Genomic DNA, 13549 nt, shown 5'->3' with positions numbered 1-13549 from the left:
TACGATCACATGTGCTCCCCTCCTTTTTCTCAAACCCATGTGCTTGTTTGTTTTACCACTACATGAAGCTTCTCATAAATCAATAAACTATTTAACTTAATCAACCACACCAATACTCTTCTTTTAAAAACTAAGCATTTTATTTATTCTATTTATTACACTATTTACATTATTACACTCTGACATTACCTATTTTCTTGGAAAAACTAAGCATTTTACCTATTCTCTTTATTACACTATTTACATTCAAACATATGAAACCAATATTTCTTCCATATGCATATGTTTTTTTTTAAAAAGTAATGGAAAAACATGTGCCAAACTAGAAGTCTTACAACACTATATACGTGTGGGCACACACGAGCACGCACACACACATTCATAATAAAAATCTTCTTATTGTTAATTGCTAGCTAAAACAAAACTATCGAGTGTATGCGCAATGAGACACGAACATAAAAGAGAGAGCATGCATCCACTTGCATGTGTACAAAGACATGTACACATACAGAACATGGAGTTAAAGGTTTAATCCTTGAAAACAAAGGAGTGCACACGCATAAGAACATTAATTGGAAAACACTTGTTAGTTCATGTACTCTCTCTCTCTCTCTCACACACACACTCACACACTCACACACACACTCTCTCTCTCTCTCTCTCACACACACACACACACACACACCATGCTACACACACACACGTTTTGTCTATATGTTTAGCTCTTATGTGGGTATGAAATGATTCTTTGAGTGAGAGTGAGGAAGAGTATAGAAGTAGAAGCTTCTGTAATGGGCGATCCTCGCCTTCACCCCTGTGCGTGGGTCAAGCCCTGCAAGCCCGATCCCTGCTGAGAGAGAGAGAGAGAGAGAGAGAGAGAGAGCGCGCCGACCGACCATCTCATCTCACCTCGTGTGAGATTCATTTGATTTGATTTGATTTCGTTTCGTTTCAGAAGGCCACACAGCACAATTCACAGCAAACATGGGCAGCGAGGAGAACGAATTTTCTTCCGTGGTAGAGCTCAACGTCGGTGAGTCTGCTTTTTTGCTTTTTTTTTGGTTTTTGTTTTTGTTTTTGTCTGTGTGTGGGTGCGCGCGCTGCCTTTTCTTGTTCGATCCTGCACAGGAAAAGGAAGAGGTTGATGTGTTTGAGAGCAAGGGAAAAATGGGTAAAATAAATTATAAATGGGATAAAAACTTTTTTCTTTCTTTCAAATTTTTGAAACCGTTGCTTCACCTCTGAAGCCACATGATTGCCTCCAATTTGCTTGTTCTTTTTTTTTGGGCATATTGTACTGTGCTTTGCATAGATATTGAATCGACGTCCCAACAGGCTGAAAATGGGACATGGCGAAAAGTAAACGCAAACAGATCCTAATGCTCTTCCTCTTTTACATTGCAAGGCAGGCTTGAGAAGGTTTAACAAAACTAACCCAAGGTTAGGTTAACCCGGGGACGCGATGAGGCCTACATAAGTGAGTTACTGAGTCAATTTGAGGCAGAGCTTCTCATACTTGGACTGTAGGCCCTACTGAGACTACTATATGTGCACACATCAGATGGGTGTGTCCTAGTAGTATGGGACACTAGGGCTTTGCACGTGGAGCTAATCTTTAGATACTTCTAACCTCTAGCCCAGGGTTGAACTTGAACGCCTCTATGGTTGGGCGGCGAGCTTTGATGCCAATGTTAGGACCGACCATAAGGTATAAGAATATAGCACAATGGAAAGATAGATAGCAGAACAAAGTGCAATAGACAATGCAATAGATAGAGAATTTCAGTTTTTTGAGACAGGTACAATCTGATGGTGCTGTCCACCTGTGTGCTCTCAAGTAGAGCTTAGATGGTGATCTAGATAGACTCTAAATGGAGGAAGTACTAAGTGTAGAGGGTGTGGATACTCACAAGCATTGGATTTCTTAGCTCGTGATCACTATGTCCATATATAGTGCTACAGGTGGTGTGGTAGGCACGTATACAACGCGGTCGGTTACGTTGTATGGACGTGGTCACTGCCCGTGTATCAAGCGGCCAACCGTCCACCACTAATAATGAACTTAGGTATTACGGAATATTCCATGAATATTCACCATACTCTCGGGACCCAGCTAACGCTTGCATTCCCAACCATCTCCTAACCATCAATGGTCACAATAATGATCCCATCGGCGTCTAAGCTTCCCACCAAAGACACGTGCACCAGTGGCTTCTCCTCATAATTGGAGACCTTTACAAATGTGCACTAAACATAGATGTGAGAAACATGCTGATAGGTGGGCATTGAGTGCATACTAACACCTCCACTCAATGTTTGTCGGAAGACATTATGTGTTTGGCGTAACGCCAAGATGATGAAGATGCCAAGTGAGCGGATTCTTCCCAAGAGCCTTGGTGAAGATGTCGACGCAATTTCGGTCCGTAGAACAATACTCAAGCTCCACTATCTCATCCTCAATTAACTCTCATACATAATGATAGTGAATCTCAATGTGCTTCGTTCGAGCATGAAACACAAGGTTCTTGGCAATAACCATGCAACTCTGGTTGTTGCATTGCAAGGCTGTAGTGACACTAATCTGAACTTCCATGTCCACTAAAATCCTCCTCAGCCATACTACTTCACAAGCAGCAAAACAAGCTGTCTTGTACTCAAGTTATGTAGAAGAAAGTGCCATTGTAGGCCGTTTCTTGCTGGTCCAAGACAAAACAGAACAAGCGAAAAACAATATCTAGAAACTAATTTCTTGGAATCATAAATCCAGTGTCTTGCCACATGTCCCAATCTAAGAGATGGTTCCTCCCATAAACTTCATCTCTAAAAATATCTCAACTTGTAGGCTTTGTCAAAGGTGCTCAAGGAAGTCCCCCCATTTGCCTAGCTTATGAATGTAATGATGCGAACATAATTTCCATGCAGGGTTGTCCAAAAATAGTAACTCTCCTAGATTTTAGGAGTGTGATTCTTTGTATTCCAGGATAATCTCCCATTTCCAAAGACTTAAGCATTTGTGTGTGTTCCAAATGTATTGGCTCACCAATTGTGTCTAAGACTTCTGCATTAAGATCTTTTCGTGCCTGCTTTACATGGAACGGTTTAGGGATGAGCACTACCCATCTCTTATTAAGAACAGCCTTAAACCTTGCATCCAATTGCTTATAAATCATAGCATAGGATTCGGAGCTAATCCCTACCTTGTCACATATGCCTTGAAAATCTGTATAGCTATGAAGGTATTGCTTACCTCCTTCAAGCGTTCTCTTGCAACATCATCACCAATGGTTTTGAATTTGGGGTTTTCCAATGCATACTTTACCATACCTTTGCTTAAGACCTTTGCAATTGCATCATCAACCTCTTCACTTGGGTTGGAAAACATATTCTTCATGTTTGCACATTGTGCATAGACCCGTTGATTATATTGCCCACTCCCTCTGGTCAACTCATGAAGTGGTTTGCGCAACCTCACACGGTCACGTTATTTCGACATCGTGCAGTCCGCCAGATCCCTTTCATACTGGGAAATGTCCAAGTTGGTGACACCTTGTCTCTATTACAAGGAAGACAATGATCATAATTGGGGATCACACATACCATTAATGTTATTAAGCATGGCCTGACAGTCCACTGCTTTACTACAAGAGCAAGAGGAGGCAATCACTCTGCAAGGAAAATTATGGATGGAGTAGATTCACGTGCGGTTTCAAGAGGCATAAAGACGCTTATGCGCCTACTCTCAAGAACAACATTTTGAACAAACTTGGCAAAGGAAAGCCAAGTATTTTTAGTGAATATTGAATTATATTTGCTTTCAACTTAACTTAAAGTTTGTTGTACTTATCATGTTTTTTGACTAAAGTAGGTGATAAGGCCAACCCTTGTATGCCTATACAAGGAGAATAGTGTTTTGTTCGCCTTGAGTTGTTTTTTAGGGAAACATTGTTATTGATTGGAATACTTGGTTTATATGATTTTCATATGGATTTGTGCATGGATTATGGACTAGCTTATGGAGCATGTTTTGCGCGCACGTTGGGAATCAACTCCTAATATTGGAGGATTTGGTAGGTAAATCCCTGTTCCACGTCTACGCCTTGGGCTAGCACGGTTTACCATGTCTCTCTATGCATATTGATGCACATAGAGAGTGGTATGCGTGAAGCCATGTCCAGGTGCAGATGTAGGGGATGGGGGTGTCAGAATACGCAGCGGAGATGATGACCAGATCTGGAAACACGAGCAAAACGCTGTGCAGAAAATCACAGCACAAGAGAGAGAGAGATAGAGGCGTGTAACTCTGCTCTATATACACAAGAAGATCCCGAGAATGATACAAAATGGAATGGGGGCCATGGGGCCATTTTATATGGCCCCAAACACCCAGTCGGCTTGTGCTAAAGGCAGTCAACTGGCCTTGAAACTCCACGACCAGCAAAAAATAGCCAATCGGCCAGTTGTCAGCAGTCGGCCATCTCAGATATGGAGTCGTGGACCAGTACCATCAGTCAGCCAGCTATGGGTCCTCCTGCCATCTCAGGGCTGCCTCCCAAGCCACAAAAAAATGGAAAAAAATAGGGTAAAAATACGGAGAGTGGGGAAAAATGAGAAAACACCTCATAAGGGCGGGCACACCTACAACAAAGGCCCTAGTGTATAAAAATAGACGGGAGATGACTTCTAACACCCCCTCTCAGCTCCTGGCTGTTGTCCTTCGCATGCCGCAGAAACCACAGGAAACGCAATCCTGCCTCCCAAAGAGTCATCCGCAACCATGAGCTCAACTGCCTCACCAGGAAGCTCCCGTCCAATCTGGTGTCCATCAACCAGATCAATGAACCATTCTGCTTCTGAGTCAAAGAGGCATCACACTGCTCACAAGGATCAACACCTATTACGGTGCAAAACCAACTCCTGGAAACCTGCTGAAGACCACGCAAGGCCTTCTGAAACCTGTCAACCACCCCCTCTGAATCCGGAACCACAAAGCTTGGAGAAGCCACCTCCTTTTGCAAGTAATCAACTGCCACCCGCCTGGCTTTCCAAAAGGTCCTCGTGGAAAGAACATCCTCATCTACTGGAGGTTCTTTGTCTCGAATACTACGAGACATCAGAGCATAAGTGACCTGTTCAGTTTCCTCTGACTGACGAACACAAGAACTACCAACATCAGTACTGGAGAGTTCCTGCCAACTGCTGCCATCCACCACTGGCAAGCTATCCACCATCTGGTCTCGGAAAGCCTGTACCTGCAGCGTATCCACACTTAAGTGGCCATTGCCAGATTGCCACTCATCACAAACCTGAGGACGTGGGAGAGAGAGTGCTGAAAGCTTGTAAACTCCATTCTCCACTCCGCCTTCCCAAACCACTTGGCCTGCTGCTTTGTCCCGTAGAGCAACAAAATGCTCATCAAACTCCACCCGTACGCCAGTCTTGCAAACCTGATGCACTGACAACAGATGAAAACCAAGTGACGGAACATACAACACCTGGGAGGAATGCTTCCCCTCTCTGCCATCGGGAACTATCTCCATCCTGCCCTCACTGTGAACTGGGATAGTGGATGTATCCCCAGTAAGAATGTGACCAGAAAACCTGCAGAGATTGAAACCGGGCTATGGACACATAACGCAGTAATTCTTTCAATTAAATACCTGGACTTTATGACACACACAAACAGAATCCTCGCTCCCTCGCTCAACACCAGATTGGCCCCGAAGTCCGGCACCCCTTTCGGTATTTATTTATCAATTAAATCAAGAGAAATTACAAGGGTATGGTATTTGTAGTTACAAGAGCAATTCACGGCCAAGAAATCCCTGTTCTAAGGAAATTTCGGTAGCATTTCGGTACATAAACCTTCCCCGAACAAAATCCCAAGTCCTTGGTCCTCTTCCTTGGCCTTCTACTACTCAAATAAACCCAAAACAGTGAATTTCAGCTTGCTGTATTTTCTGTACAGACCTGTTTTCAGCTCTGTACAACCACCACACTGTCCTGGTAGACCCTAGCAAGGTCCCTCTGCAATCTGGCATCAATTGGGCCTTGGAACAGTCCCTGAACAGTCCAAAAACAGCACTGATTTAGTGCTGAATTGGACACCTGCGTGGTGAGGTAACTACCCTCACCTGTTCCTGCTTTGGAGCAGCAGTTAGCTGCTCCTGTTCCTGTCAAAGGAGGCTCTTTCCTCAGCCAAAAAGCATATTCCCCACACAGCTATACATAGTTCATGAGAGTAGCCCACTAGAGGGGCATTTCCATAGCTGAATATAGGTTAAGAGAGGCTGTGGGGAGCAAGCTCAACCCTCAGTTGCATAGAGAACAGGGAAGGGGAAGCTCCAATAGCTCTTAACTTGCAACAATCCACCTGCTTACCACAAAAATGTGCCCAGGGGGAAGATAAGCAAGCGCCCAGTTTCTTGTACTCAGAAACTGGCCTAAAAGCTGCCACATGGCAGTCATGCAGCTCATTTCCCGTTCCAGCCTTCCGGTCTAAAAATCTCCCAACCTGCTAACATTTTGATGTCAGTCCTTCGGTGATTATTGATTCTTGCAACATTCCGGAGAGATTGACGCGAAGAGATTTCAAATCTGATGACTGTCCAAAAATAGCAGTTTCCCTAAATTTTAGGAGATATGCCCAAAGCATTCCTTCAGGTCATCTGACCAATATTCTCTTTCGTGACCACATCAAAAAATGTAATGTGGTCATGACACAGTGACTTTTTCATTTCATGGACATTCACAAATGTGTATCTACATTTATGGCCAGGCACACTGTCTTGCACCATTCTCAGTGGCCAAGTACACTGTCCTGGTCCACTGTTCGTCAAGTCTTCAGTGCCCAATCTTCTGGGATTTCAGGGTCCCAAGGCTCAAGTAAACCATCAGTCGCACGAAGTCCCAATGGTCCACCTTCTTTGGTCATGCAATGTTGAAGCTTGATCCAAGAGATATCTGAGGGTAGAAATCAACAGCAACTAAAGAACAAAAAGAAAAAGAAAATATATGTATTTACTTAGGTAAATACAAGGAAAGCAACTGTAAAAGTTCACCACTTGGTGACAGAGATCCTGTAAACCGGAACGGGAAGGAGTCATGTGCCTGGAAGCACCACTATCTAGAATCCACTCCCGAGTATCCGTTTTGCGGAGAATCCTTCAATCTCCTCCCTGCCTAAAGAAAATGAAACATCGGTGTCCACCACCTCTAGGTGCACAAAAGCCGGAGTCTTCATGATTGTTGCTGAGGAATCTTCACCCTTCTTGGCCTTCCGCTTGGGACACTGCCTCCAATAGTGGCCTTTCTCGCCACAATCATTACAGGTCCTCTCTGCCTTTAGTTTCTCGCGATCAGTAACAGACTTCTTCTCAGAAGACTTCTCCGACGAAGCCTTCCCTTTGCCCGTGTTACGGCCTTTCGACCGTTGGCCAGTTAAGGCCTCCGAACCTCCACCCTGAGGAGGGTTCGTGAATCGTTCCTCCTGGTCCAAGACCATGGGCACAAGCTCCTCCCACGTGATGGTGCTGAGCCTGCCACTGGTAATCAACCCCGGCGTTGACACGATCCCACATCTGTGTTTGAGCCTCTCGGTCCTTTTGGATCGACGGTAACTCCCCTTCCTCTACTTCCGGCCATGGAACCCCAACAACGACGAAATCAGCGAGGTCGTAAGACTCCAGAACAGATTCCATCATAACCTTCCATATGCCGTAGTTGCTCCCGTCCATCTGACGGTCCACCGGGAACGTGGGGAGTGTCGGGATCTTCACATGCCTCTCGGCCATCTCAAGCAGAAGAGAGAGACGGATATGTGGTGCATCCTTGTCATACTGGAATGGTGGTAGATGATCCACGTCTAGGCCATGCTGTGAGAACCAATGTGTGACCTGTGCATACCATGATCTTGTGTCTCCTGCCTCAGCCGGCTGTCTAGATGCCTCAAAAGCTCTGTATGATAATCTGTCCTGTGGCATCTCTCTAAATCTGTCTAGCAGGTATATAGTCTGGAATATGGCCTCTACCATCATAGGAGGCGCAGCAAACTCTGCTCAGATAATGTCATGAGGTACTCACGGTTTGTTGCGTATCATGCGTGCCATCATGAGGGCCTGTGGTCTCTCTATCTGTGTCCACCAATGGGTAGCAAGGCTTGGCGCCCATACCGCTGCTCCATACATCAGTGCTAATGTGTCAAATAGCCACCCCTTCGTCCGGGGCTCCTGAAAATGCGCTTGGTGGCACTCTCTCTCTAGCATAGCCAATGCTGCATGTCCCTGTGTCAATCTAGCTCTGGCTGCTGAACCCATGGTGAAGCGCGTGGTTGCTGCAGAGAAGGTAACCCCTAGGTACACATATGATGTCACCACCTCCACCTGGCGTCCTGCAAGAGTGAATGTCAGCTGACTCCTGCCCTGTCGCGATGTATGAAAGACCATAACCTTGGTTTTCCCAAGGTTCATAGTAAGACCCCTCTGTGTGCAGAAATCATCGAGTGCATGTAGATGGTGCTGTAGACCTCTTGGAGACTCAGACACTAATACAATATCATCAGCATAAAGCATAATATGCACTGAGGTACCTGCTAGATCAACTCCATCTCCGCCTCCCCGTGTAATGAAGTCAGCCACCTCATCAATGTATAACCCAAATAGCGTGGGGGAAAGTGGGCATCCTTGCTTCACACCAATGGTGCTAGCAATAGTCTCGTACATACCTCCTGGGCATCTGACTCGCCCAAAAACCTGCTCATATAATTCATAGATGCCCCATGTCATATCTGCTGGTATGCCAAGAGACTGCAGGCGCTGAAAGAGCCTCTCTCGTGGTACTGTGTCAAATGCCTTGCGGAAATCCACAAAGCAGCAATAGAGCTATCTCTTCCTCACTCTGGCCTGATCAATCATACATCTCAAAGTGAATACATGGTCAGTGGTAGAGAAAGCTCTCCTGAAGCCTGCCTGCCCTGATGCGCGTAACATGCTCGCTTAGCATATAAGCTAAGCTCTTGCTCCAACACTGCACCATAGAGTTTCGCCAACACGTGGCCAACCATAACCGTCTTGTAGTTGAAGGGAGAGAGAGTTAGGGTTTCATGTGGGAGACATACACAGAGAAGAAGAGAGAGAGAGAGAGAGACATATGGGGATAAGTCAACTCATCAAGTGTGAGTGTGTGACTCCCCTATCACACATGTATATTTGCTCTAGTACACATAGTGCACTTAGTACATTAACAGTACTAAGTGTACTATGTACTATAACTTATGGGCTTGTACACACTACAAGGGTGGGCATAATGCCTTTACCCCAACAACCTCCCACTTAAAGGCAAAGTGCCCTTAAATGAAGGAAAAGAAAAATCAGCATGTAAAGGCAAAGTGCCCTTAAATCTCATGACACCTTTTACTGCTTCCCAATGCTTCTTGCCAGGGTTGGCCATGTATCTAGAAACCACTCCCACTGCAAATGCAATGTCCGGCCTGGTAGCAACCATGGCATACATGAGACTGCCACAAGCTGAAGCATACGGAATCTTGGCCATATCAGCCCTGCCACTATCTGACTGTGGGCTGTCCATAGCACTGAGTTTCACATATGGAGGCAAAGGAGTACTAGTCTTCTTCCCCCCGTCCATATTGAACCTCTGCAAAACTTTGCCAATGTATTCCTTCTGAGACAAATACAACACAAGCTGATTTCTGTCCCGAAGTATCCACATACCCAAAATGTGATTTGCATCACCTAAATCCTTCATATTAAAGGTCTGATGCAGCCTCTTCTTCAAGGCATCCATCTCTTTTACGAGATTTCCCGGCAATCAACATATCATCAACATACAAGATGAGAATCAATAGACTGCCATCCAAAGCTTTCTTGGTGTATAAGCAGTGATCTATGTCACTCCTCCTGAAATCCTGTGATTTCATGAATGTATCAAATTTATGATACCATTCCCTTGGTGCCTGTTTGAGCCCATAAAGACTCTTTTTCAGCTTGCATACAAGCTTCTCCTTTCCATTTACTGCATAACCCTCTGGCTGTTGCATATATATCTCCTCATGGAGATCACCGTGAAGAAAAGCAGTCTTCACATCCATCTGAATCAAATCCAGATCATCATGAGCAACCAAAGCTAATACAGCTCTAAGTGTGGTCATTTTGACCACTGGAGAGAAGATCTCATCAAAGTCCACACCATATTCCTGCTTGAAGCCCTTAGCCACTAACCTGGCTTTGTATCTTGGCTTTGCATCAGGTGCAACTTTGAGCCTGTAAACCCACTTGCATGGCAAAACCTTCTTGCCTGTAGGCAAATGCACCAACTTCCATGTTCCATTTTTGTGCAGAGAATCCATCTCTGACTTCATAGCACGCTCCCAAAGAGCCTTGTCTGCCCTTTGTAAAGCCTCCTTATTACATGAGGGCTCCCCACAGTCAGTGAGCATCAAGTAGTCAACCCCTGGTACAAACCTGTCAGGGGCTCTGGAGGGTCTTGTGGACCTCCGTACCCAATGACCATCATTTGCAGGTTGCTGTCCAGCTTGCATATCACCTATTGGTGGCTCCTGTTCCATGCCATAAGGTTGAAAGATCATGCCCGGTATCTCCTCTAACTGTGGGATATCCATAGGGATATCTTCTGCCATCTCTGGCTGTCCATTTGGACCATTTTCAGCACCATTTAAGGGCTGGTTTTGATGCTGTAATGGCTGATTTACAGCCCTTGGTTGTTGTCCATGATGTCCATCATCATCAAAGATGACTCTGCCAGGCTCCTGTTACCTTGCAGGCTCCTTATACATGCATGTTTCATCAAAAATGACATCATTGCTGCGTATAATCTTTCTATTCACTGGATCCCAAAGTCTATACCCCATTTCACCTCTGTCACCATATCCTAGGAATATGCATTTGTGAGACTTAGGATCAAGTTTGGTGCGTATTTCCCTGTGTATGTGCACGTACGCAACACAACCAAACACTCTCAACTGCTTGTAGGACGGAGGCTTCCCTGTCCATACTTCCTCTGGCACTTTCCCACCAAGCCTCGTGTTAGGTGACCTATTTATAAGATGAACGGCTGTCATAACAGCTTCAGCCCAAAAACCATGAGGTAACGCAGCATGTGACAACATAGAACGGACCTTCTCTTGAATGGTCCTGTTCATCCTCTCTGCTGTCCCGTTTTGTGGAGGATCATAAGGAGTAGAGAGCTCCCTCTTGATGCCTTTAGCATCACAAAAGTCCTGAAACTGTTTAGACATATACTCTCCACCATTGTCGGAACGCAAAGCCTTCAGTGTTTTGCCTGTTTGATTCTCAACATGAGCAACAAACTTCTCAAACACTGAGAATGTATCACTCTTCAAACGAAGAGGATAAACCCACACCTTGCGTGTGGCATCATCAATAAAGGACACAAAATATTTTGCCCCTCCCAAAGAAAGCTGAGGCATCTCACATACATCTGAATGCACAAGCTCTAACTGAGCATCTTTCTGTCCTTGTGGGGGCACTGGAGTTGCCTGCCATATATACAATGCTCACAAAACTGAAAACTTGAAAACTTTAGAGAAGGCAAGTAACCATAACGAGACAATTGCTCCATTCCTTTGACACTCATGTGTCCCAACCGGCTATGCCACATAGAGATTTCCGGCAGCTCGGTTGCATTTACATTGGCATGGTGACAAACACCAGTATGCATGAGGTAAAGAGTGTCCACCTTAGAGCCTCTGGCAACAACCAGTGAGCCCTTACTAATCTTCCACTTTCCACGACCAAATGTGGTAACATAATCAGCATCATCAAGCTGTCCAGTAGAAAGCAGGTTCTTCTTGATCTCAGGCACATGCCTGAGTCCTGACATCATGGAGCATAAGCTGTGAGCCATCTGAAAACACAAGCCTCACATCACCTCTGCCAAGAATCTTGCATGCATGGTTGTCACCCAAGTAAACTACTCCTTCATTGCCAGCAGTATACCTGACAAACAAGTCTCTGTAACCTGTGACATGAAAGGAGGCACCTGAATCAATGATCCATGAGTGCATACCATGACCATCTCCTGCAAGAAGTGAATGGGCATCAAGTGAAGACGTGAATAGGACTTCATCCTCACTGTCACCTGCATGTGACACATTGACTTCTTCAATCTTGACTCCACTTTTGCCCTTTGGCTTTGCATCTTTGGCTTCATCTTTGTCTTTGTCTTTTCCTTTGCCCTTTTCCTGTAGCATTGCTTTTTGATATGTCCCTTCTTGCCACAATAATGGCATTCTAAGTCCTTTTTGGAGCGGGACTTGCTCCTTCCCCATTCTTGGCTTTTACCCCTTTGCTGGGATCTCCCACGTGCATTCATTGCATTGGACTTTCCAACAGAGTTGTTCTTCCTGTTCATCTCCTCTTGAAGGAGAGCACCCTCCACATCTGCATATGACAGCATAGCATTTGAATTGCTAGTGGCTGTCCTGAATGTGTCCCAACTCTCTGGCAAAGTGCATAAGAGAAAGGTGGCTTTGAACTCATCGTCCATTGCCAACTTTTGATTGATGACCTGGCTGACAACACCATTAAACTCATTTAGATGGGCTGTCATAGACGCCCCTTCCTTCATTTGAAGACCTATGAGTTTCTTCAACCAATACACTTTGCTTGAGGCACTTTGCTGGGCATACAAGTCCTGCAATCTTTGCCACATTCCCCAAGCTGTCTTCTCTTCACGTATGCTGAAAAGTAAAGTGTCTGACACAGACAACATGATGGTGGATCTTGCCAACTCATCCATATCTTCCCATTCTTCAGCAGTAAGAGATGCGGGCATTACACCCCTTTCTTTGATGGGCTTGTGCTGCTTCTTGTGGAGCAACACATTATAGCACTGGGTTTGCCAAATGTCATAATTATGTGAGCCTTCAAGCTTTTTGATGTGAAGCAATGAAGAGCTCTCACCTGTGGTTGCCATAGCAATATGCAACCTTTGTCAATGCCTGACTCCCTGCAAGATGTGCAAACACTGCACCAAAAGCACACAAAGTGCTCACAGTTGTTCTCCCAAAGTTTATCTCCCAATGCGGAAGCACGAATGCAACTCTCCTCCCACTGAATGTGATAAAGTCACCAAAATCTGGTTGCTGCAGATTTATGACAGCACCTTAAATGTGCTATGTTCCCCTTCCAAAGTACTGTACAGCAGTACTAAGTGCTCACCAATGATGTACCAAATCTGTACCGGCAAGTACAGCAGCTGAAAATGAACCTTTTCCTCACTCAAATCAATGTACAGCCATGCCAAAACTTGTACAAAGTTGTACGAAATCTGTACCGACAAGTACATTAGCAATAAATGCTCTCTTGGCTGTCCAAATGAGTGAAAATCAGACCTTGACAGTCCTCACCACTGCATACAACAGTCCCGGACAGAAATTGAGCAAAAGCCCCTTGACTGCAAGTGGATTTCTGAGGGTTCAAGGCATAAAAGTCTTCCCTGCTGCTTTGCCAAGCTCAACAAGCATAAAATCTTGAAAAGCCCCTTCAATTTCTGA

At 45.0% G+C, this 13549-nt stretch overlaps 1 protein-coding gene across 6 annotated transcripts in view; it reads left to right on the top strand.

The window, feature by feature from the left end:
- Nucleotides 1-513: 513 nt before the first annotated feature.
- The window catches only part of FIP2 (potassium channel tetramerization domain-containing protein / pentapeptide repeat-containing protein), a 53552-nt gene continuing 40516 nt past the window's right edge, over nucleotides 514-13549 (top strand). For 3 of the 6 annotated variants that reach the window (XR_015262943.1, XR_015262942.1, XM_086779933.1), the window contains exon 1: nucleotides 597-1033. Coding sequence is in view for 3 of the 6 variants with exons in the window: in XM_086779933.1 (XP_086636059.1) it covers nucleotides 985-1033 (49 nt within the window). In the remaining 3 variants the exon portion in view is untranslated. The other 3 variants (XM_086779934.1, XM_086779932.1, XR_015262944.1) reach the window with 2 other exon arrangements.

Source organism: Cibotium barometz, chromosome 41 (genome assembly GCF_041138505.1).
Source record: "Cibotium barometz isolate CiBa-2024 chromosome 41, ASM4113850v1, whole genome shotgun sequence".
NCBI classification, from domain to species: domain Eukaryota; kingdom Viridiplantae; phylum Streptophyta; class Polypodiopsida; order Cyatheales; family Cibotiaceae; genus Cibotium; species Cibotium barometz.
Note: the sequence above shows the minus strand (reverse complement) of the source record. Positions and strands in the feature narration are given on the sequence as shown.